We start from the raw sequence: 26928 nt of genomic DNA, 5'->3' as shown, positions 1-26928 counted from the left end.
AATTTTCTTTCTTTCTTTCTTTTTTTTTGTTTTTTCTAATCTTCCACTAATGTGCTAGCGCTTGATTAGGTCAATTTGCCGGCGAAAGAATGGCCGTTATAATTAGCGATTTGGAAAAGTCCCATGATGGAAACCTACCAGTAAAGTCAGTGGAATACATCTCTTTCTTGTCTCGTCTCTTATTCTTTACTCGCTTTTTGTCTTTATTTATTTATTTATTTATTTATTATTATTATTATTATTATTGTTATTATTATTATTATTATTATAGATGACTTTGAAAACGATGGTTAATTCTGCGGAAAAAGGTCTTTTGCCCAAAAGTAAGTATTACCTCGTAGTCCTCGTAAATAAGCGACATGAAGGATATCAGTCTTTAAGGTTATTTTCTACGACAACTTTATTCCAAGATCTCACATCAGAAAGTTTAAGAATCAGAAATGTCGAATTATAGCAGGTTGCTTAGTGATGTAGGACGAAAAGAAAAAGGGATATATAGCAGAGCGAAGTGCGTGCCTTTGGGGAAGAACACGGCTCACAGCCTCGCCTCCTTTTCGCCCGAACGCTCTCGAGAGACCATTTCAAACAGTTATATATTAAATACTGAACTTGAGACAATGGCGATCAAAATTCATTCAGCAAATGTCCATACGGAATGATAGGCTGGTGACGCGATACGTTCAAACAAATCGTGCGTGAAAGCTGAAGAAGGTATCTCTTGGGTGGGTGTTTACGCAATTGTTCGAATACAGCATGCCTTCCTAACTTTTTTGGGGCTTCTTGTATGATTTCTTGGACATATTCACGCCATATTTTTGATACATTTGTACCGTTCATATTATATGGGCGATATATGGGATTTCTAGTCTTTTGTTTGACTGGAGCAAACAAAAGTGCTTGGCCGGGGAATTTTACTTCAATTTTTGGTTACAGTTTGGATATTAATGCACTGCCAGTTGTGGTGCTCGTATTGCGTCAGATAAGGCAGGAGATGTTCAATGGCTTTATGATGAAAAGCGTTGAAGATTGCATCAAAAAACACAGTAGGAAGAACTAGAGATTCTCATTTATACCAGACATTTTTCTTCTTCGCTCAAGGACAACACTTGCTCCATTGTGGAATTTATAATCCAACACTCCTACAGCCGGCTCGTAATCCAACAGCCACTTTTCCACGGCTTGAAACGGTGAGGTATTTCTCATGTTGCCTGGAGTAAATGCGTTATGCCTCAGAACGGTATCGTCGCTTATGAATATTTAATAATGGTAGCCCGATCTCCCATTCAATGCTGCAAAAAAGAGTACATTTCTTCCTGACGCCCAGCCGGTCTTGGGATCAAACAAATAACTGACGTGTGATTGATTGTCTTGTGGAGTCCGACATCTGGCACGAAAACGTAATACTATGGCATCACAGTCGCAAGTCTTGGGATCACCAATTTGAGAAGATGTTGCCAAGTTGGCAGGAAGGCACTGCTTGGTCTCTGTGAGATAGATAAATGGCTTCATGCCTGGCAATTCCATGCGCCTTTGTGTTGCGCCGTGTTCATGAAGGTGAAAGTTGTTGTAGGTAAAAAATGTAATCTCTGCCTGCCGGATAACCTTGTTTAACTTGTGAAAGGTTTCCGACACATAAAAAACCACGCCGACTAATATAACGGAATTAAGGGCTAACGTGTATACAAAGCTTACCCTTAACTTCATTTCAGGAGAATGCAAGAAAGGTCTTTATGCGCGTTGCGCAGTTTGGAAAAACCTGAAGGAGAACCAAGTTTAGTCGCTGATCAGAATAAAAAGGTAAATAACTGTTAAATATTTAACACTTAATGACTGGCCCCAAGAGTACAAGTGAATTTTGTTTCCCGAGAATTTCATTGTTTCTCGAGACGAAGGCGAGGGAAACATAGAGATTTTTTACATAGCAAAACAAAAGCAAAAGCAAATTTTGAAAAACGCGCTGAGATTCCAGCGACAACATCAGGCCACCTTCAACTGCACGCTCTGCAGATCACGTGCAACGGCGGTCAACCTTTCGCGGGTAATAGTGAACTGTTTCCCACAGTTTTCGCAATGTTGCCCGCTCGTGGCATTTGGCGGTAAAAAGTTCCATTGTTAGATGTCATGTGACCATGAACTAGCCAATGAATGGGCGCGCTGTTGCGGGAAAAACTCCACCTATAGGGGAATCCTTGGGCACTTTCAATTCGACCAAAAATTCCGGTGAGAATTTTCGGAAATTTCCATGGGCGAATGGTACAGACTTTTCCAGCGTGGAAAACCTCAAGCCGCACAGGTTTGTTCGCCTGGAATTTTTCAATGACTTCGAGGTTTAAATCGCAAACATAGAGGCACAACAGACCACAACAGCAGGGACCTTATACAAACCACAACGGCAGCGAAAAAGTCGCAACAAAAGGGTTTAATGAGTCGTAAAATGGTTCTGCACGCGTTATAAATCTTTGTGCATTTCCTAGCCAACCTTTGCAAAACAATCAGGCCATTATTTTTATAAAACGCTTTCTTCACGAATTTAGCTACAGCTAGTATTTATCGACATATAATTGGAAGGATTCTAAAGTATATTCATTTTCGAATACGCGTCGCCGTCATCCTTGCGTGAGATGTCCAACACGCTGTGATCGCGGCCAAAAGAACTAACGCTGAATAGGAAATTGCGAATTTGTAACCTCGCAAGGTATACCGAAGTGCAAGGAGCGCGTGGTAGTGTTTAGGTGATCGCCTGTCATCAACGTGAATAAATTTGGAAGTGTTGTCAACTGAAGTAGCGCTCAGAAGGCGAATATACTCAGTTTTGTCCATCACAACGACTCCCGAGCCTTTACCTGGTTTGGTAATAACGATGACGTCACGTTTCTTTAAACAATTCAGGGCTTTAGAGAGAGCCTTGGGTGGATTGAGACTTGAACGCAGAATATAATTTAAGGCGATTGAGCGTAACAATTGAGGAAATTGCAAATACACTCTCTCCGAAAAGTTCCAGGCTTGCCCATCTCTATGGCCTTCCTCAGACTCAGAAAGCCACGTTAAGTATGAGGCCCATTTTATCTGCCACCAGAACGTACAATTATAAGCTCGCCAAGTGGCTTGAAGAAAAGTTTGGAGTTCAATTTGAATGACGTTAGACATGTGAATGTAACATTTATTTACCCTCGGCAGTGTTTATAGCACAAAGGCTAGTGGGGTCAAGCAAATAACTGAAAGAAATAATTCAAATTAAACATAACCAGTTGGCCATTTACAAGCGTGGCCGAGGATTTGAACTCGGGGCTGCCGTGATCATGAAACAAATCCAGGTGGTGGTCAGAGCGGGACTTGAACCCGGAATCGCTGTATTGCGAGTCGTCGCGATGGCCACTCGGCCAGGCTGCGTCCACGGACATTCCCAGGACATTCCCGAAGCGGAACAATAATTCCCTTAGTAGCAGACGACAAACTTGTCCAGTATTCTCTACTTAATGCCTTTCTTGTAGTATTTTGCGAACAGCTGTGCTCGTTGATCGTAATTTTTCTGTATACGACCAACGTTAGCCACAAAATTACTTAAGAGAAAACTACTATTATAAAAAAAAAAATTATAATAAAAAATAAAAAATAATAAAAAAAACTAATATCCAGAACGATCGAAACCGCGGTAATGCCTGAACGACAAGGCTACAAGCCTCCTAACAAAAGAGGGACTATTAACACTCTCAAGTTAACCTGACAACATCGCAAATAAAAGCAATAAGGACCACAACCTGGAGCTGGATGAACAATCATAGGAAGAACTCCTAAATTCAGAGCTTTTGCCTGAACAAAACCACACAATATCATAAACAACACGCAAAACAGTCCACAGACCTGCGCGTGAACATCTACATTTGGAGTGCCAGAACGAACAAACTGGAAGAACAAAAAGCTCGATGAAATTGATGCAAGAAACATAAGAACGTCTCTCTAAGACAGACTTATAGCTAATATTTAGGGAACTTAAAACATATCTTGCAGCACAAATGAGCGGAAAAAAAAAAAAAAAAACTAGCAGGTGGCAAAAACAGAGGTGTCAAACTCCACAAATTACACGCGCATAATAGCGGAAACCACACAGGCCTAGGCCTATGACCTCTAACGGCTCTACTCTGGTGAAATGTCCTCCAAAAGCCACAGGATTATTGCTTAGCGAAACATTCAAAGATCCCTCTATCGTACCATACAAAAGGGGCAGATCCTTAAAGATATACTATTTCGAGCAAAACTTTCAAAGCGGCTATTACACGTGGTTAGGAGTTGTGTAGGCCTGTCACCCCATTGTTATCACTAAATTGAATATTTACAAAGATATATGTGCTCTGAAGCCGCCCTCATTTTGTAATTATTGAACATCGGCTCACTAAAACAAGTATTATCGAAGCTCAGTTTACAGTTTCCAAGACGAACCTACACGTATTGCACTTAAAAACGGCGCAAGCGTAGCTTCTACATTTGTTTAGCGGAGGCTTCTTTCATGAGAAAAGAAATTGTCGAGACAGAATAACTGGAAGGGCGCTGATGATAAAAAAATTTAAGAAAGGTATAAAGCTAGCTAGGAGAATGTTAAATTAAGACTAACAGCCATTCTTGCATTCTGATGTCATTCTTACAGAATTTTATTATTAGGTCATTTCCAAGTTACCTTGTGCCTCTTTTTCAAAACAAGTCTTTATGTAAAACCTTTAGAATGAAATTTATTTATTTCTTTTTTTGTGTGCATGAAAATAAACATCTAGACAGAACACATTTTCATATGATTGGTTTCGCATGAACACTCGATTTGTTGCAGAGGGAAAAGGCAACTCGAAAGTGGTTTATTTTATTTTATAGATAGGTTTTTCTGATTACATTCTTTTTCATCTTTAGCTAGAACGTATGCATTTAAACGAGCCTTTAGATCACGGACCTTTTTTGAAAGAACGATAATTAAGCGTTATTTGGATACCAATTTGTGCGTGTTAATAACATGTTTGCTTGAGATGTCACTATAATGTAACAATATCACGCAAGTTCACACTCCACGTCATGCATGAACGCGCACGCTAAGGAATGAAACGAACAATGATAGGGCAGATGGCCACTGCATTAGCTTTTCCTGGATTTAACAATCTTGGACGTTCGGAGACCCCTATTTTTCTTTTGATGGATCGTTCTCTCTACCGATTTTCTACGTTTAGCGAAAAAATGGAGAAAATCTATCGACTAGAAGTTTAATTTTTTTGCAAAATGCATCATCGAATTCCGTCATTTTTTTAAAATTCTTCGTTTACCTGTGCGACGGTTTCAAATGCCTCCTGAAGGGTTAAGTTTTGTGAAAACGTTGGTAACATCTAGAACTATTTACTCAACAGACCCCCTTCTACAAAATATGACTAAGATCGTTTGCCTCGGTTGACTCACCTTTGATATTTTTAACTATAAAGCCTTGTAGACCGTGCCGAATTACGAGCGTCAATTCTTCAAACTCAGGGTAGTTTTCCACGCGCTTAATCTCTGAAACGAAGTCGGTGACCCCCAATTTTTTTTTTTTTTTTTTTTTTTTTTTTTTCATTTCTGACACGAGTAACTCATTATCTGACTGCAGCAAAAATTAAAAAAAAAAGATCTATCGACTGGAAAATTTTCCCGCGAATGTCCTTAATCCTTATGTTTTCTCCACCTAATTGGAAGCTCAATTTTCACTGAAAACAGTTCTAAACTAAAAGGGTATTAAATTCTCTCGAGAGAAGATGACAAACTTGTCTAGTCGACCCTACTTCCACTCATTTTTGCCATCTTTTGTTTACAACTGTAATCTTTGATCGTAAGTTTCACAAACAACATTAGCCTTGAAATTGACATAAGGGAAGGAAGAATGCTCAGTTTTAGTCTTGACGTTACTTTTGGATGATCTTAAGTTTTTTTAAAGTTTCTAGCGTAAGGACAAATTTTATGTTTTTCCTGCTCGATGAATTTTTCGTTAGGTAAATATTGCGAGGCATACCTCAAACAAACCAATGTAGGCATGCGCTGTTTTCCGGTCTGTTCAAGTGCCGACAGGTATTGGCAGTTGTAACTTGAGCTTCCATTACATATACTTTCCTACTGGTAACCGAGTTACCTGAAATAACCACTTTCCTTTTAACAAACGGGTTAATTCTTTGAAATAAATCGGCTACTTTTAAGAAATTGAGATTCAAAAATAAAAACCTTAGCAATAACCGAATATAATAAGTTTTATTTGAAAAAGTTAAAAAGGCATGAAACTAATCTGATGCTTTGTATGCGCTAAAAGCCACCCTAATGGTGTAATTGTTGAACATCGCATCATTCAAAAAAGTATTATTGAAGCTCAGTTTACAGTTCCCAAGACGTACCTGTACGTATTGAACTTAAAAACAGCGCATGCGTAGCTTCTACATTTGTTTAGGATAGGCTTCTTTAATGAGAGAAAAAATCGTCCAGAGAGAATAACTGAAAAGTTTTCTCATAATGAGAATTTTAAGAAAAGTAAAAGGCCAGCCAGGAAAATGCCAGGCTAAGACTAACAACCAATATTACTGCCTTCCTAATGTCAGTCTTACAGAATTTTATTAATAGGCCATTCTCAAGTTGTGCCTCTTTTTCAAAAAGAGTTTTTATGCAAAACCTTTGAAATGAAATTGATCATGTGTTTGATTTGCATGAAAATAAACATCTAGGCGGAACACATTTTCATATGAATGGTTTCGCACGAAGAATCAATTTGTTGCAGAGGGAAAAGGCAACTAGAAAGTGGGTTATTTCATTTTATAAAAAGGTTTTTCTAATTGCATTTGCTTTCATCTTTAGTCAGCACGTATGTATTTGATCGAGCCCTTCGATCACACACCGCGTTTGAAGGAACGATAATTAAGCGTTATTTGGATACCAATTTGTGCGTGTTAATAACATGTTTTATTTTTTTCTCAGCCCGTGAGCGGGCGGAATGCAACAAATCCTGCAATCTGATTGGTTCCGGGAGCGGGCGGAATTTTCTCATCCCGACCGCCACAGCGGACGGAATCCGTCGAGTTGATCTATTCTCGTGAACGAATTAGCGGTAATCGTCAATTTTTCGCCCTTTTTACACTTCCATCGACGATTAATCAACGCAACTTTATTTCTATTCACCTTTAAATGGCAAGGAAAGTCACTGTAAGTAAATTCAATTTAGTTTTTTGAAGTTGTGAGAGTTTGTTTGCCTGTTGGTAGCTCGACGCTGTAATGGCGCGTAATCCTGCGTGTCTCTCTCTATACAATTTTAATTTAAAAATGACTCAATTTCAGTCGAGTTTACCTCTCTGATCGTTGCTGTATTTGAGAAAATTTCTGTGGAATACACTTAACGAATTTCCTCGCTATCTGCTACTCAATCTACGGTAGAAAACTCTGATTTCGAGTGATTCGCAACGACTGACAGAAATTGTTTTTGTAGTACAACTTCAATCTTTGCACGAAATTTCACACCGGAGAAACACTTTCGGAGAACTTAACCGGTGAACTAAATGCCACTAACATAAAGTAGTTCGAAATAAATCTGTTGCTTAATACATCTTACCTTGTCTAGTATCTGAGTTACTCGCTCGTTCGCTAGTTAGATTTTTTTAGGATTGGTTCGTGCACGGCGCGTAAGCCAATTCAATGACAAAGTTGCGTAAACAAACCCACTTGTAAGCCAATTTACCGCAAGAAAAAAAGATAAACATGTTATTGTCCGTCTCAGGGTCGGTCCGTATAGTGAAAAACTGTGACCTCGGGCTTGAAAATGCTGCCCGAGGCCGCAGGCCCCAAGCAGCATTTTCAAGACCTCGGTCTCAGTTTTTCCCTATACGGACCTCGAAGGCCAATAACATATATTGCTTGAGATGTCAAAATAATGTAAAAATATCAGTTTTCGCAGTGTTTTAAGTGATTTTAATCCTCATGTTTTGTCCATCTACTTCAGAGCTCAATTTTCACCGAAAACAGTGCTGAACTAAAAGGATATTTTACGTATATTTTCACTACTGGTCACGGGTTACCTGAAATAACCCCTTTGCTTCTAACAAACGGCTTGATTCTTTGAAATAAATTGGCCACTTTTAAGAAATTGAGATTCGAAAATAAAATCCTCAGCAATAACGGAAGTTAATAAGCCTTATTTGAAAAAGTTAAAAAGGCATGAAACTGATGTGATGCTTTGTGTGCTGTAAAAGCCGCCCTAATTTGGTAATTATTGGACATCGCATCATTCAAAAAAAGTATTTTTGAAGTACAGTTTACAGTTCCCAAGACGTACCCGGCTGCACGTATTGAACTTGAAAACAGCGCATGCGCAGCTCCTACATTTGTTTAGGGCAGTCTTCTTTAATGAACAAAAAAAATCGTCGAGAGAGAATAACTGCAAAGTTTTGCTCATGATAGAAATTTGATGAAACATGTAAGTCCAGCTTGGACAATGTCAAGCTAAGACTAACAACCATTCTTGCATTCCTAATGTTAGCCACATTGAATTGTGTTAATAGGCCATTTCCGAGTTAACTTGTGCTTCTGTTTCGAAAAGAGCCTCCATGCAAACCTTTTAGAATAAAATTGAGTTTGATTTACATGAAAATAAGCATCTAGCGGGAACACCTTTTCATATGAATGGTTTCGCAAGAAGACTTTTCGTCGTATCTTGCATGGAGAAAATTTGTACCTATGTTGATCACAATATGATCAACATCAACGAGAAAATAAGTACGACAAGAAACCGGATTTCTAGAATTTAGCCGAGGAATCGAAGAGATTTTGTTTCCGTTTGAATCATAATATGACACGTTTGTTTTAAAAAGTCTACTTTTTCTAGCGTTATTCTCTTCGTTACCTGTCTTTCAAATTTGCAGTTCATAACATTGGTAGAAAAATCAACGTTTCATCACCAGTCCCGTGGTGCAGCTCCGCCGACCCCTTTTGCTGAAAAACTTCGCAGCATTTTTGCTTCGTAAGGTGATTCCTGAGAAATAAAAGTTGTCGACCGATTCTTTAATTTTGGAACTTTTTTGAATGTTCCAAAAGTGGAACTAAAGGACAGGTCATCGTTCTAAGCCTACTTGCAGCTCTATCCACCCTCCCCACCCGGGGAAAAATGGGGGCTGGGCACTGCTACATGTAAGCTACATTGTGCTCGAAAAAGGGATATGATTGGCCATTTTAATTTATTCCTGTACTGGTTGTAATCAAGTGCGTTATTTCATCGATTGACGTTGCGTTTTGCGGTAGTTGAAAGAAAAGTAAATTAAACTAACCTGGAACAATACTGGTATGTTTAATACACATATCTGGAACAATCATAAATTTATATTTTTGCCATTTTGGAAATAGGATTCCCTTTCTGACGCTTTGACTTTTTTGGCAGTTCATTTATCTCTCTCAGACATGTCTGACGTGTCGACCGTTTTGGGGCGTTGTTTTGAGACCGCCATTTGGTGGTTTCAAACTGCTATGACAGTCATTTAGCCTACGTGTAGCCGTACCCACCCCCCGAGGAAAAACGGGAGGGAGGGAACGTCTACGAAGAGCTGACACGAATCGTGTTATGTGACGTCACAGTAATTTATGTAAGTTATGCAAACAAATTACATTTTCTGTCTGTACTCGTGTCCTCGCGCAGACAAAGGCCTCGTAAATATTTATTCTTTCGAGCTTATTTGCAAGTCAATGTCCCTTTTCAGTCCCCTTTTCAAGTGTATATTGTGTTTTAAAGAGATTGAAAAGGATTACGAGCGATGTTTGATCCAAAGCAAGAAGAAGACAATCTTTGATGTAAACGTCGCGCTCGCAAATTTGGAGTTCCATGTGTACGCTACATCAGAATACATTTGTAGGCAGTGTCATGTTCTCCTCAATAAGAGAAATGATTTGCAGGAGAACCTGGAAGAATTACAAAAATCTATGAGAATCAACTACGCCACAAGTTTGAAGAAAGTTGGCCTTGTTTTCCAGCCGAAAAATTCGCTAGAATGCGCGAATTTAAGTTCGAAGAGGTTGACTAGCCTAAGCGACCTCTGCGGTTCGTGACATTTGTACATTGCCGTTCTCTGTTCGGTCACTTGACCTTTTTTGTCGCTTCACTCGTATTTATGAAGGGCACTTCATGTTGTGTAATAAGAAGGAATTTTGAGTAAAGTTGAGCCGTTAGATTGTGCTATGGCAAATTTTTAAAGGTCATAGGTCTGCATAGTTTCCGCTGTTATCTGCTTGTCGCTTCGTAGAGTTTGACACCTCTGTAATTTTCCATGTGTTTATGCATTGTTTAGGCTCATTTCTATTGCAAGATATGCTCTCAAGTCTCCACGAATTTGCTTTTGGGGGACAAAATATGAAATTTACCGTGAACATGTTGCTTTATGCTTGCATTCTATATTGTGACGCCGGGCCCGGCTGTGGCTATCTTTAAAACGGGAACGGGGAATCGGGGAATGGGAATGGGAATGGGAATGGGAATGGGAATGGGAATGGGAATGGGAATGGGAATGGGAATGGGGAACGGGAATGGGGAACGGGAATGGGGAACGGGAATGGGGAACGGGGAACGGGGAACGGGGAATCTTTAAAAATGGGGAATCTTTAAAAGCGGGAATCTTTAAAATGGGGAATCTTTAAAGTGGGGAATATTTAATAGCGTTAATCTTTACTGAAAAGTGAACGAGAATCTCTCAGTTTCCCACCGGAAGCTATTTATTCTCTCACATGTATCAACTCAACAGGTACAGAGACAGTTGTGGAATTTATTCATTGTAATTTTATTGCACGCTATTAAAGCACATCGATTTCGCGTGATAGTGGAGCGGTTCAAATCTCGATTCTCACTCTGAGATCCGCTAGACCGACCAAAGAATCTAACCGCCTGGATTTATCTTAACTCCGGACTGTGACGTTTAGTTTCGCAGCGATGGATATTTGTCGTAGCCTTATCATGTGCTAATGGAAGGACTTACGACTTGACGACAAATATATGGCAGGGAAAACACGTTTTTGATTGTTTAATCGATAAATCAACAGTCCCCTCAGATGACGTCGCTAAAATTCAAACTACAAAACTGTTAATCATCCTGAGATTTTACTTTCATGATGTGTAAGAGCAGCTGAAAACTAATAGTCATACAAATTTTTGCTCCAAGTGGGTTCTTGGTTTTGTAATAGACTGCGCTTGAATTTCTAATCTTTTGCGTGACGCGGCATTTACATGACGTGCAAGAAAGCTGTCATGTTGGTTAAAAGAGTGACTTATTTCGGGGAATTTGGCTATCTGAGCAGTTCATGTATTAGAAAAAGTATTATTTTTAAAATGTTTTTGAGTTCTTGAAGAGATAAATTCACGCTTTTGTAGCAAAACTCAGTGACAGATGTTTCGTTGGTTTCCGGCCGCCATCCGGATGGGCGCCAGCATGGCGTCTCCATCAAAATCTCTATAAATTTGGGTAAAAAAATTCTCCGCATGTCTTGCGTAAGAAACATTGCTGTGACCTGAATCTTAGCGAAAGTCATTGCATATTTACCTTCTTTCTCTTCAAGATTCTAGACTTAATCGTTTGAACTGGTTTCATTTTTATTTTGTTTATTTTGAATTGCATGACACTGAAAACCGGCAATAAAGCAATTCGATGCTCGATGCCCGAACGATGTGACGGCGAATTTCGCGTATAATCCGTCATTGCGTGCTTAATGATACCTCTTTCTACGCCATGCAGTCATGCGAAGACAATTTCAAAGTGCCCATTGCATTCACTTTAAAGAAGAAAGAATCGGTCGCTTTGAAGGTCTTCCACAGTTTAAGTGGAATAATCTCGGCGAACAAGATGTGATAGGGGAAGGGTCGTTTGAAGCCGTTTTTATCACAAAAACCAGGAACAAGGACGGAAAGTCAAAACAGTGGTTGACAAGAAATCACCCGCTTTTAATAAAGATTCCCCATGTTAAAGATTCCCGCTTTTAAAGATTCCCCATTTTAAAGATTCCCGCTTTTAAAGATTCCCCATTTTAAAGATTCCCGCTTTTAAAGATTCCCCATTTTAAAGATTCCCGCTTTTAAAGATCCCCCGTTTTAAAGATTCCCGCTTTTAAAGATTCCCCGTTTTAAAGATTCCCGCTTTTAAAGATTCCCCATTTTAAAGATTCCCGCTTTTAAAGATTCTCCATTTTAAAGATTCCCGCTTTTAAAGATTCCTCATTTTAAAGATTCCCGCTTTTAAAGATTCCCCATTTTAAAGATTCCCCGTTCCCCGTTCCCCGTTCCCCGTTCCCCGTTCCCCGTTCCCCATTCCCGTTCCCCATTCCCGTTCCCCATTCCCGTTCCCCATTCTCATTTTCCGATTCCCCGCTCCTCGTTTTAAAGATAGCCCCCGGCTGTGATTAGAGCTGTTTTTACAAGTACAGTAGGAAGATCCTTATCACGCATATCATATTTGTTGTTGGTCATTCTGACACCACATGATTCAAATGTAGCTGTTTACGCGTAAGTCTGTTGACTGTTTTGCGTGTTGTATATGCCATTGTTCGGCTTAGTTCAGGCAAGACCATGGTTTCGATCCTCCATGCGGATCTCATCAGTTGCCGGTATTTCTAAAATGCTCAGAACGTCTGTAGTTGCCACTTACTAGCAGGAGTACCCGTCGGATCCGCTCCGCAAAATATCCGCTCTGCAGACTAAAGTTGAACTGGCTGGGAATTTTAACATTAAACAGAATCTTGCTGAGAATTTAGCTTATCGAGAGCTAGCTAGCTGGAAAATTTTTTTTGGTGTTCAAATAGCTTACATCGTGGTTTTACTAATCAGTTCTGGCTGGAAATTACATTCCGGATGGGATCACTGACTGAAGTGTGTCACTTGACACTCTCTGACTGCTTGACCTTATAATGTTAATTGTTTATTAAAGTTTTATTTACCAGCAAACAATAGAAGTCTGTTCTGCTGTCATTTATAGTGTGAAATCAGATCGTTTTCTTTTCCCTTGACGCTCCTTTTTGCCACGTTCAGTTGCATGTTTCACCACCGTTGATCCGGTCGCGGAAAATCATCGTCTGTTCTGCTTTCATGTTCTACCTTGAAACAACTGGTTATCTGGTGATGACGTTTGTTGGTTCGTGCAGTCTTTTCACATTTTTGCCTGAGGCCCGGTGAGACTGCGGTAACCTCGTAATATTTTGTAACTAAAACATTGTTCCCGTATAATTTTGTGTCCAACGGTCGGTTTCAAGCGCGATCAGATTTTGCCGACCAGTTGTTTGAGGGTTTGGCAGCCAGAGAACTCTGAGGACTCCACTCATAAATTCAAAGGTTCCTACTTTGGAGTTGAACTAGCTGAATCAGCTTATATATTTAATATTCAGTGATAATGTTTAAGCAATGTGTGCGGGAAAAGCCGGCGCAGGTTTTCAAACTGTTTTCGCCACTGTATTGTATTTCAAACCCAACGGAAAGTGCAGCTTCAGTGAAGACAGTGATCATGAAAGCAAGAAAAGGCCTAATATGTCTCAGAACTTGGAAGGGTTTTCGAAATTGTCAGTGCATTCATCCACAGTGATCCTACTTCCAATTGTAACTTCAATTCTGTAATTTTAACGATCAGTAAAATTCGATCCCGGTGCTGCAGTCGATGATGACCGCTTTTTAACGCGTCGAACGTTAAAACATGAACTATTGAAACACATTTGCCGCGTCTTGGACAAACTAACGAGATATTGAAATGATTATTTTTTCCCGGTGTAAGAAAGTATTGTTTCCATCGGTTTCTTTACTGAAGTGCGATCGTGTTCTTGATATAACTGAAGGCTGATTACCTATTGCTGCCTTTTGATATCGCCGAAAATTTGCCCTGAAAGAGCTGTTGACCAACACACCTGATTGATCTAGTTCAATGCTAATTGTACTGTACTTTGGGATTTAAAAAGGGAATACAAAGGCTTGCCATGTGAAAGGTGAGAAAAGACCAGAAGGCAATCATGTCATTCCAGATTTCGTTCTTTCGGTATCGATAGCGCCAGGACAATAATCTGTAATTAAATTTCTTATGCGTTCCCATTTGTTAACGCGCGTGTTTTTCGCACATTCAGTTTCTGTTAGAGAACAAGTTATTTTGCATGCCTACGTTGTTACCGAAAATGGAGACATTTCACCTTATTGTCCTTCTTTTTATGATGGCACAGACAGTGATTTTGTGGTGGAACAATTATCGCGCGGTTCAGTTCATGTAGCTAAGGCAAAGCGCGAAACATGGCACACGAAAAAATAAGGGAGGGGCGTGGCACCAGTTCACACCATTCACTGAATTCACGCTTCTGGGTTATAGTTTGATGACGAAATGAGCGGTAAAAAATTATTCCACAATTATTTTTCTTAAACAGTTAAATCCTTGCTTCTTTGACTTGCCCCAGGGAATGTAATTTTCAGCAATGTAACATCAGTTAAAATCTAAGAGATTTCATTGAATTCTCTCATGAATGAGCTATTTTTGTGAACATAGTTCTTGATCTAGATCTTACATTGAGGGGCCCGATAGTATCACCAATTTTGTATATTATTATGTGTCCGTGGCTGTATGCGTATTTGGATGCATGTGTGTGTGTGTGGATGTGGGGAGGACGCCGGTATAAGAGGGATTGTGCAGTATGTTACATTTTTTAAAACATATCATTTTTCAGGTGTAAAATTAATTGCGTGAACTATAAGAATCACAGCTAAAGATGCTGCAAACGTTACCCGATGTCATGGACTGGTACCCAAGAAAAGATGAGCAAATTTGTTGATGAAATCACGAGATTAAGTTTGTGAATCTTTTATGCTGATCGGCCAGTGTATATTTATGACATTACATTGATCTGATTGATACATTTTGTTCACGAGTTAACGAGGGTTGATGCTGTTAATAGCAATACTTTTACGGTGAGCGGCCTTTAACATTCCAACAATGCCGGGGTCTTTGCTGCGAAACTTTGCACTTAACTGTGTGAAACTTTTACGGTGAACGGCCCGTAACATCCCAACAATGCCGGGGTCTTTGCTGCGAATGTTTGCACTTAACTGTGTGAAACTTTTACGGTGAACGGCCTGTAACATCCCAACAATGCCGGGGTCTTTGCTGCGAAACTTTGCACTTAACTGTGTGAAACTTTTACGGTGAACGGCCTGTAACATCCCAACAATGCCGGGGTCTTTGCTGCGAATGTTTGCACTTAACTGTGTGAAACTTTTACGGTGAACGGCCTGTAACATCCTAACAATGCTGGGGTCTTTGCTGTGAAACTTTGCACTTAACTGTGTGAAACTTTTACGGTGAACGGCTTTAAACATCCCTTCAATGGGTATTTATGAAATTTTTACGGTAAACTACCTCTAGGAATGTGAGTGTCTTGGTTGTTTAGCTTTCAAGTTAAATTAATTTTGTGAAAGTTGTGTTGACAGTGCTTTGCAGTCTTGGGTAAGGCATGGATCAGTGACATGGACTGAGATGGATCACCAACATTCAAGGTATGTATTATCAAGATTTTTTTTACTCATTTTATGATAAAAATTCTAATGTGGTTTATAAACTTTTATCTCGCAATTCCAGAGTGGGAAGCTCAGAGAAGACAGTTGTCCAAAGAAAAAGAAAAACACGTTTTTCAATGCTTTTGAGGTAAACATGGTGTTACTAATCAGCACTAAACCAGCTCCCTTTGGTTGTTTTCAGGAGCTGGCATAACCCTTTATTTTTCAAAAAAAAATAATTAGAAATAATTGTAAACTACTAAATCGGGGTAAACATATAAAGTGTGTTGCTGTTGTTGAAATTACAATCATTATTGCGCTAGCAATGTAGAAGTAAGGCCGATATGTGGTGGTAAAGGACTTCAATATTATTTTTTGTTCATTTCCCTTACAGCATTATATAAAAGTAATTTTGCAACAAGCATTTCTTTGGTGAAACAAGTTTGATCTGAATGTCTAGAAGGATTAGAGGGATCTTATTTTAAACATAAGTGTGAATCGTTTTAGATATCAGAACGTAAAGTGCCCAACTGTCACACGTATGCTGAACCTGGAAGGCATCTGAAGTATCGGAAAACAGCGTGCTGGGAGACACCTTGTCCGATCCGCTTAAGACATAAATGGTAAGTTGTATTGTTTTTTAAGGGATAAGATAATCAAAGTGTAGATTTTGCTCATAGCGGCAAAAATGACCACTGACATATTTAGTGACAAAAATGACCACTGACATATTTAGTGACATATTCCTAATTTATCTCTAATAATATATAGTCAACAGACAATAGGCTGTTGAATAAAGGTCCTAAACAATGCGTTTGTTTTTAATCTAGGTCAAAACGCTGGCCAGAACATTTTTTCGCCTATAATTGCCTTGCTGGCATTTAAAATGTTACCCTTTACTGCTGGCTGGCTACTTGGCTAATTGCCATTTTTCTAGCTCGGTATTCAAAATTGTCATTATGTCTGGCTGGCAGTTTATGAAATAAAGTCGATCTTGCTAGCAGTGAAGAGCGGATATTTTTTTCCCAGGAAAGTTGCTTATTAATGGTAATTGACGTGGGAGCACAGAATCAGTGCTTGGGAAGTCACATATTAAATTTCTAGTGAAAGTGTCGTTGGGTACTCCTGTTACTAGCGCAACTCTAAACTCGTACAGATGTGAGAATGTGAAACATTTTGCGGCTTGGCACAAATCTATTTTAGCCAATCAGTATTCTCGAAAGTATTGCTCGCGGTCTTTATCCAATAAGGAACCATTATATATTTCCATGCAAAAGCGTGACGTCACATAACACGATTCGTGTCAGCTCTTCGTAGACGTTCCCTCCCTCCCGTTTTCCCTCGGGGGGTGGGTACGGCTACACGTAGGCTAACAGTCATTTTGATAGAATTCCTCATTCTTTTTCAACAACACTGCAGATTTAGCACCTTCTTTATCTTCCATTACGAGTATTTAAATGAATTTTCAATCGATTAGATATTTACGTTATTTCCTTAGAGATCCTGAGAAAAGTTTGAAAGTGTAGGTGCGGGGTGAGAGAGAAAAGATAGCGGATCAAAGATGAGAGATGTTATTTCGTAGGGAAAGTTCAGGGCCATAGCTTTTGTTGTCGATGGATATGCATGGAAGTCATTGTATATGGTCTATCCAACTTAATTTCAAGTCTTTGAAAGAAGGACGGGGAATAGCAGTGGAACGCTCTGTATTCGACCAATACGTGTTTCTTTACTTACAGACCTGATCTGAGTTCCTGCTTGATCCGGATCGTTTGAGAGAATTAAGTTGGGACCTTTCGAAGAAGAACAGAGCCGTTCCTGCAGCTTCCGTAATTGTTGCACTTTTAGTTCATTTAATGAATGACCAAGTTTCTTCCCTACAAAGAAAGGGCATCGCAGCAAATTTGCATCGGCCGTTTTAACGACTTAACCGTGTTGAAAGCAGTCGTCGATCGATGAAGGACTTTAAAGAATAGCGCTTTTATTCCCTGCCGTTCGTTGCGACTTCGATTCTCAACGTTATTTAATCAAGAGGGCTTTACAGAATTTAAGTTTTCCCTGACTAATTCCGTCTTCTTTATTTTGTTCGGACTCTTGTCGATACAAGCTTGATCTACATAAGTTTAAAGCATTTGTTAGGCAGAACTCTGGTCGATCGCTGGATAATCTAGACTAAAACAAATAATTCCAGATCGGTTTGAACACGCTTTTGTCTTTTTAGGAGGCGATACTACATACCACAGCTTTTGCCGTTTGTCAATATTGCTGACTACATACTGCACTGTACACAAATAAATTCATTTGAGTTACGGAAGAGAACTCGTAAACGTTTTGATGGAAATCATTTTCTGCTCCCGCGACGATCGCGCGCGGAACACATGAAAAGTGCGAAAAGTCATCGTGTTTTTCACGCCAACAATTTACGCTCTGATTCACATTCATGCAACTGAAACTAGTTGACCACTCACGACTTACGTCGCTCGCACTTGCCCTCACGACTTCGTCGCTCGAAGATTACCCTCTCACTTCACTCGAGGGAGATAAATAAGTCAAGGATTAAGAATAGGTCTACTTGTGACAAGTCTAATGGGGATATTGCAGAAGCATTTCCATTCTAGAGGAAAACTTCTTGAGACAATATAGATCTAAAAAAGAATTTTGCAAGAAAAGGAATCGATGCCCTCACGAGCTTTAAGACGTCTTCAGAGATTTTGTCTGAGTTCGTCGCCTTAGATTTTCATGATTTAGGCAACAAAGAACTCGCTTTTGAAAATTCAGTTATTTAATGTTCTTAGTCATGTTTGGTCCCCTTAAAAATAACATACCGGTAATCTAAGAACAACAGATCGTTCCCACCGAGTTCAGTTTCATCATCATGTACATGTTTTAGCACAGTAGCTCTTGCGCTAGTTTTAGGTTTCAGATCATACAGTCGTTTCAACAAGAATCAAAACTTGACCAGGATTTTAAGTTAGGCATGGAATCATGTCGTGTTTTATATCGCACGGCGAGCACCCCAGAAAACAATTTCTGTAAACGGTTCCGCGAGACTGCCGCGCACCACTCGTCGGCTTGTGTCGATGTGCTTCACCAACCGAGGGGTAAATAGATAGCCTTCATTTACCCTCGGTCATTGTTTATAGCCCGAAAGGTTAGTGAGACCGAGCAACTCAATTTCAGGAATAAATAGTTCAAATTAAACGTAAGCAGGCGAATATTAACGTTAAAAGCCGACGTTTCGGTGTCATCGTGACACCATTCTCAAGGCAAAGTAAATAACTAATGCGAAGATTGGATTTCTACAATGTATACAGTCTCTACAAATTAGCATAATAACAAACGATCATAAGTTCTTCAAGTGAATACCTTTGCGCGAATCGAGTCCGTTTGCACGTCTAGGAATGGTTTAAGTTTTCTTATAAAAAGGATCTTCTTAATTAGGCAATCCAATTTGTTAGAACATTTAGAAAGCACGTGAAATTGTTCTGAAAGACAAGGAGGTACGTTCGAGTTATGTTCGCTCAAATAGACGTAAATATATGTTTACAAATTGACGACGATTTATGTTTGTGTCTATCAACGCGTTCGTGGAGGTGGCCGCGAGTGTAACCAACATGTATATATCCTGCATCACACAGGTTAAATTGAAATTTATATTAAAACTAGGCATTGTTGGTTAACAATGCTAATTTGTAGAGACTGTATAGAAATCAAATCTTCGCATTATTTATTCACTTTGCCATGGGAATGGTGTCACGATAACGCAGAAACGTTGGCTTTTAACGTTAATATTCGCCTGCTTATGTTTTAAGAAATGATTCTTGATCAAGAAATTAAACGTAATATGGTAAAAACCTCTAACTCGAAGTAGGCAAACCGTTAACTATGTACAAACGTAGCCAAGTAGCTAACTCGGGTCGTGAAACAACTCCAGCTGTCAGGGAGAGAATTGAATATGCCACCTCCGGATTTCAAGTTCAGCGCCCTAACCACTCAACCAAGCTGCCTTCCGGCAATAATCTAATTAATCGCCAAGGCTGATGGCGAATTTTGTATTAAATTTCCTAGCTTTTAGTTCCTAATTTTGACCATGTCGATGTGATCTATAGAATTTTTGCAACTTACTGTTTTGTCAAGATTCGATTATGTACGGATACCTCCGCTAAAAGCAGCGACGAGGCGGGGATGGGGGAAAGCGGTAGGGGGTACAAGGACAGCGAAAGAATGCATTGCTGCGCATTACTAATTAACTCAAACCCAGACACAACGATTTTGGTCGTTTAAACACAAATTAAAGTTAATCTTTTGGCCCTTCGTTATATCTGGCTTCCAATGTAAACCCAAAATAGTTTTGTCCCAACAGACCAAGAAATAAACCCAATGAATTCACTTACGCAGTTCATACTAATAGAAAAAGCGTCATTGAATCTTAATTGTTTTCCGTTTCCTGAAGTTGTTTATTTCCGTTTCCGAAACCGTTCAGTTCGTTTCCGTTAGTTGTTCGTGTTTCCTTCTTGTTTTTTTTGCGCCTAATTAAGCTCATGTGCCCTACTGTACATTATGCTCGAATTATCTCAAGCATGTTAGAGCGACTAATGATAAATTAGAGCATTTTTTGATCAGTTCTTGCACGAAAATCATAGTTGACTGGTCGTGTTTCAGAAAAGGAACAAATAAAGACAAAGGTAGTTCGAAATAAAAGACAAAGAAACTTGAGCTCTTGGGCTCAGTTCTCTTGACTCGGTCGCAACCCTCGAATGTCCACAGAGGACTCAGCAGCGATAAACTGTTTCGCCTTGTCGGAAAGCTTTAAAAAATTTCAAAATACGGGTATCAAAGAGCGTTATGCTAAGCACTTGAAGTCCTATACACCAAGAATTAGGCTTCCACGCCTACCAAAGTGTGGAAAACAGAAGGCACAACAAATATTTTCCAAGGTTTTCTAAAATTAGATTTCCGTTTCCTGAAGTAGATTATTTCGTTACCTGTTTTTTCTTTGACTTGGATGTAATTCATTAAATTCACATCACGCAAAAGCATGAATTATAGAGGGCCTATTAAGGTATAAAAATAACGTCTCCAACCATTCGTTGTCAGTTCTTGAGGAAGGTGGTATTTTACATTGCGTTTTAACCTGTTGCAAATTTCAAGGAAAAGGTAAAGATCGAATATTGATTGATTCTGTCACTGCAGTATTTTAAGTTATACACAGAGACCTTTGACTGAAGCTACGCCAGACTGAAATAAGCTCTGAGTGAGGTTCTAAAGAGTTTATACACGTAGGGAAAGTTCAGGGCTATCTGAACGAAAGTAGTTTCTTTTTTTTTCTTTTCGTCTCATTATAACAAACCCCATGAACAGATTTTACTATCATCTCTCTTGTACCACAGTAGATGTGCGAATTTACTTGTAGCTCTGATTATTGTTTTCGATTCATTTCTTGAGTTGCCTGTCCAAGAGCAAATCAGTTCATTAGCTCCGATATTACAACGTATGGTTTTATAAGGAATCTTTGCCTGTCAGAGAGACCTCGCAGACTACTGACCGAGATATTCAGAGCAGGGAAAGGGGTATGGAGGGTGAACATGAGTTTAAGACTCGGTATTCTTAAGGGCTTTTAACATCAGACATGATGATAGACGCGAATGCAGCCATAACACTACTGAACGGAACCTTTTAGCACTGTTTACTGAATTTGATTAGTTGCATCTCATTTAATTTGATGTTTTTTGGGACGTGCTTGAAAAGACAAGAAATGCAAGCAAATGGACTAAAGAAGGCTTCTGGTTGGATACCAGGACTTGAATCCACATCAAGTTCGACAAGTCGTCGTTACTTATTTTTTATGCTGACTTAATTATTGTACACGAGTTAAGGAGCCGCGCGGGAACCATAAGTGTCACACTGACGCTTGAAATCAACCATGTGCAGCTCTAGCATGTCTAAACTTGAAGCTACTTTATATAACCTACACATTTTGTTTCTTTATTTGTCAAGGAATATGAAGTGCTTTATTTTCTTCCTAATAACTTGGTCCTTGGTGGCGCCATTCCCTCTCGATAAACAAGCTCAGGTAAACACGATATCTTCATACCTCTCTACCTCTGTTCATCTTTTTTAAGCAATTGTTCTTTTTTTGCCATATATGATTATTATTTTTTTTCTTTATCAGGATGAAGATCGAGGCAAGGACAAAGATCCTGGTTAGTATACCACTAGGTTTCTTCTAGCATTTTCAGATTCAATATCACTATTTAATTTCTCACCAGCTGCTCATTTCTATCCCTCATCGTCAACAAGACCACAAACAAACAAACAGATGACGCCATCACACGTGGACCTTGAAAATGTTGCCAAAGCCTTTTTCAGCGTGTTTACAGTTTTCAGTCATAGATTCGAGTAACCGATTGGTTCTAAATTGAATTTGCAAAGAGAGGCCCATCAAAATCGTATAAAAGAATGTTACTTAAGAAATAGAACACATCATATGTTTTTATATTACTATCGAGGTAATGAAACTCGAGTAAATTTATAACGTTATTGTGTTGTTATTTAGTCTAAAGCTAACAAAAATAAGTCTTGATAGAGAAAGATACGATAAAATTTGTTTTATGAAATTTTGCAAGGCTGACGAAGTGAAACGTCGTTTTGCATATACAACATATTATCTTTTGGGTGTTTTAAATACATCATGTAAATTAAATCAATGTAATTAAAAATAGTTCCAAGTTATCTGATCCTCATTACCTTTATTAGCTTTTAAGAGTCCCTGTCCATAAAAATGGAAAATAACTCGGCAAGGGTCGAAAATTGGATTTCGCTCATATTTTCATGGTAGATAGGCTAGGGCATGACAAAAACTACTGGATAGTTTTTTTGGCAAAACATCCTTTTATTTCAAAGAAATATGCAAATTACCAAATTCCGTTAAAATCGCCATTTGACGCACCATTTTATTAAACAAGTTTGAGAGCCTCGCATGCAAAACCGCATCATTCTTCCGTCTATAACACTCAAATATTTTTGTGCAATGTTTAAATGTGTACTGGGTTGGTTTTAGGGAATGTTGCGTTGTCTTTTTGGGTGCAAAATAATTAAATTTCGAAGACATGTATCTCATTCACTTAAAAGTACTTCGTGTATATTAATTCATTTTCACCATGTGCGAAACCTTTAAATGGATTAAGCTTCTGGTGGTTGAATCGCAGAAGGATGATTTACAGATTCCTGTAAAAATTTCTTTGGGCAAATGATTATGAGCGACGCGAGGGCTTTTCGAAGTACGTCAAAAATGCAAATATTTGACCATTCCCTCATCAAATTTCAATTTACGGGTTAGACGTATATTTTAGCATGCGCCACATGACTTGACTAATGTTAAGTTGAAACAGACCCAGAGTTGATAATTTCGAAATGCTCTTACCTCATGTGCTGTAAAAGGCAGGTCCAAAGCCGATTTGACGTGTTTCTTTCACCATTCGTCGCAGATAAAGCAGAAGTTTGCTTTTGTTTACACAACGTCCGATGTACATCGCCAACTGTCAACTTATTTAATGGTCGAATACCATGAATCTGTGACCCTCTTTCGACACATATGATCACCACTGCATCTAAGTCAAAAACGACTAAGTCATTTGTAGATAGCTGCTTGCTTTGCACTACACCAAAATATTACGTTTTAATCGTCATGGTTTGATGGCTTGAATCCTTGCTTGCAACGGTTCCTTGTTCGTCACGCAATGCTGTCATCCCATTTGAGGGGGTAGGGGTAGGACAATTTCTATCCTAATACATAAGGCTCCGTAAGGCTGGGAACCACTGGGAGCACACAATCGTGTTGAGTAGGAAGAGATTAAATTAAGAAATGAGAGGAATGAATAGCTTTCCATTGCCCCTGTTGTTATCTTTCACTCGACCACCGCTACCTACATGCCCTGCATAATACTGTAACGCTAAACTCATACCTAGGTCTTTTCGCGCTGTGCAATTATTTTTGGTTTACATGTAATACAGTGGGCTACCCCCGGGGAAATGGGTGGTGACCGCTTAATGGGGCTACGCGCTTAAATAGAGGTTGGTGTACCTTGAATATTTAATTTTTTTTTTTTTTTTGTATTTTATTGATATTTATATAAGTTTACAAATAAGAGTGACAATAACAATTGAAAATACATTTGCAGATAAAAGAAAAAAAAAAACTAGACAAACAAACGTGAGTACAGATGGAAAAAAAACGAGGAATACTATTAGTAATAAGACTACTTAAGAGGAAAATACTAATACACCCAAAATACTTACTATTTATATTAATGAATAAAACTACGCTACTTTTTACTTTTTTAGAAGAAACTACATAGACTAACCCTAGTATAGATGAAAAAAACAAAAACAAAAACAAAAACAAGAAATACTGTTACTAATAACACTACTTATAAGGAAAATACTAATATACCAAAAATACTTACTAATATATTAATAAAAAAAAATTTCACTATCAGGTTATAAATTTCTTGGTGAACATGGAGTCAATTCAAGACAATCATGATCGACATGTATTTGAATTATCACTCGTCATGCACCTTCAATTTCAGACTGTTATCTGCCATCGCCCATTCCAAAACAAAGTTTTTAAATTTTGGGTGGCCACTTAATAGGGGTAAAGACAATAATGAAACCCTTATCGGAACGACCAAATGGTGGCCGCGGAGGTAACCGGTCAATAAGTGTTTTATTTACAATATTTTACTGACAATAATTTTGGACTGTATTGACAACAGTCCTCTATTTCCTGTTACAAACATACCAATGCCTCGCCACGAGGCAAACAAAATACGCCAAATAAAATGGCATGGCCAGGGCTATTTACTCACGTAATTACTAATTAAATTTAGTCTGTTTTTCTCACGAATTAGACACGTTGCGATTTTCTATTTTTATTTCAGCTAGTTCTTGCTTCATTGATCTATAATTTGTTTCATAGCGATTTTTTTTAAATTCTAGTGAGTACAGGCACTAGCTTTATGAGCTGTTGTCTGAAACATCAAAACGTACAACAAACGTGATTTGGACCTAGGCCACGTACACTATAAAATACGATTATATAAATTTACACATGTTATTATACATATGAATAAACAGATGAACAATGATTAAATTGTTTCATTTATCCTGAGAGTGCTCTATACAAAATAGATCAAAATGTGCAGCGTATGCCGTGACAGCATTGCGTGACGAATAAATAACGGCTGTAAGATTGCGGCTGCGCCGACACGCTTATCAGCAATGGTCAGCAATCGATCAAACGTATTATTTTGGCGCAGTGCAAAGCAAGCAACTATCTACAAATGACTCAACCGTTTTTGATTTAGATGCAGTGATGTTCATATGCGCAGAAAGATGGTCACAGATTCATGATATTCGACCAATAATAGGTTGACAGTTGGCGATGTACATCGGACGTTAACCTTGTGTAAACAAAAGCAAACTTTTGCTTTATGTGCGACGAATGGTGAGAGATCGACTAGAAACACGTCAAATCGGCTTTGGACCTGGCTTTTGCAACAAATAAGGTTAGAACATTTCGAAATTATCAGCTCTGTGTCTATTTCAACTTATTATAGGTCAAGTCATGTGGCGCATGCTAAAATATACGTCTAACCCGTAAATTGAAATTTGACGACGGATGGTCAAATATGTGCATTTTTGACGTACTTTGGAAAGCCCTCGCGTCGCTCATAATCATTTGCCCAAAGAAATTTTTACAGGAATCTGTAGATCATCCTTCTGCGATTCAACCACCAGAAGCTTAATCCATTTAAAGGTTTCGCACATGGTGAAAATTAATTATATACACGAAGTACTTTTAAGTGAATGAGATACATGTCTTCGAATTTAATTATTTTGCACCCAAAAAGACAACACAACATTCCCTAAAACCAACCCAGCACACATTTAAACACTGCATAAAAATATTTGAGTGTTTTAAAGACGGAAGAATGATGCGGTTTTGCATGCGAGGCTCTCAAACTTGCTTAATAAAATGGTGCGTCAAATGACGATTTTAACGGAATTTGGTAATTTACATATTTCTTTGAAATAAAAGGATGTTTTGCCAAGAAAACTATCCAGTAGTTTTTGTCATGCTCTAGCCTATCTACCATAAGAATATGAGCGAAATCGAATTTTCGACCCTTGCCGCGAAATTAAGAATTTGTCTGATTTTTACAGACAGGCACTATTAACTGCTTTTGTTTAAGGAACGAGAATAAAAAAAAAATCTTCATATATCTTTCTTGTTAAGTCCATAAAAAATCCTTTTTCCCGATCTGACAAGCTTAGTATATAAACCTACCGATAATAACGAGAACTACGGGTTTTAGTGAATTATATTATGTCCTTTCCATAGAAACACGAGTGAACGACCCACAGTACCTGCCATACATCCCTTATATCCCGTATATTGGCAAACGTCAGATGTCGTTTGGGGCCACCGGTGGCAATGTTGGCCAACAGGGAACCAACTCAGGGAATGTTGCGGTCGGACATCAATGGAACGGCCGACGAGAACTAGGTGGGGTACTGCAACTGGTAAATATCAGTGTAATCAATAAGTTTTCTTCAAGCTATTAGGCCACTATTTCTGTGCACAGGAAGTGTCTGTGATCTGTTGTCATGTTCATGATCAATCTTCTTGTTTTGTCTGCTTAGTGCGCGAAATATATAAAACCCGCTTATGTTTATAGAAAACTACGGGCTATTGTTCAATTGTAATGAATGCCTTTTTATTTAACAGAGGCACGCTCACTTTACCTTCCGGAACCATACATCCCGGAAATCCCGCAGCCATATATCCCACACATCCCAGAGCCATATATCCCGTATCACAAACGTCAGATGACGTTTGGGGCCACCGCTGGTAATGTTGGCCAACAGGGAACCAACTCAGGGAATGTTGCTGTTGGACACCAATGGAACGGCAAACGTCAGATGTACTTTGGCAACACCGCTGGTAATGTTGGCCAACAAGGAACCAACGCAGGGAATGTAGCTGTTGGACATCAATTGAACGGCCGAAAATGAATGCGCATTCCTTTCCTGGACATGCAAAACGGCTGCAGTTGTAGTTTATTGGATATTTGGGTTCATGTTAGCTGAACACATGCAGAAAGAACTAATTGTAAAAGTAGTATGGCAATGAAAGGGGTTTAAAAAGCAGTTTGACTGTTTGTGTGATGAGCTTTGCTTTGATTGGTCTTGCATTGGTATTGCATTGTGGGAAGGTTAGGACAAGAAAAAGATGCCGAGAATGTTACAGAAAACTGGATCCAAAAGTGTCACAAGTTGCAGCTAGTCTAATTGAAAACTAAATTTTACTAGGGTTGTGCCCAACCCGTGTTAATGTGCCTTAAAACTCC

General features: G+C 38.9%; 1 protein-coding gene, 1 long non-coding RNA gene and 1 pseudogene across 2 annotated transcripts; 2 read left to right on the top strand and 1 right to left on the bottom strand.

Annotated features, from left to right (window-relative positions):
• Nucleotides 1–419: 419 nt before the first annotated feature.
• LOC149113316 (uncharacterized) lies at nt 420–1891 on the bottom strand (annotated as a pseudogene).
• A 13371-nt stretch (nt 1892–15262) lies between these two features.
• On the top strand, nt 15263–16189 carry LOC149113315 (uncharacterized). Its single transcript, XR_016206793.1, has 3 exons — nt 15263–15517; nt 15600–15665; nt 16025–16189. It is a non-coding gene; the product is annotated as an uncharacterized LOC149113315 (long non-coding RNA).
• Nucleotides 16190–21422: 5233 nt separating this feature from the next.
• LOC149113314 (uncharacterized) lies at nt 21423–26728 on the top strand. The gene is made up of 4 exons (XM_089288249.1): nt 21423–21587; nt 21687–21717; nt 25920–26084; nt 26307–26728. The coding sequence occupies exons 1-4, from the start codon at nt 21438–21440 to the stop codon at nt 26591–26593; spliced, it is 633 nt and encodes a 210-aa protein (XP_089144375.1). The 5' UTR covers nt 21423–21437; the 3' UTR covers nt 26594–26728.
• The last annotated feature ends 200 nt before the right edge of the window (nt 26729–26928 follow it).

This window comes from Orbicella faveolata, unplaced genomic scaffold, assembly GCF_042242905.1.
Source record: "Orbicella faveolata isolate gen_17 unplaced genomic scaffold, um_ofav_v1 contig_15, whole genome shotgun sequence".
Classification (NCBI taxonomy): Eukaryota; Metazoa; Cnidaria; class Anthozoa; order Scleractinia; family Merulinidae; genus Orbicella; species Orbicella faveolata.
Note: the sequence above shows the minus strand (reverse complement) of the source record. Positions and strands in the feature narration are given on the sequence as shown.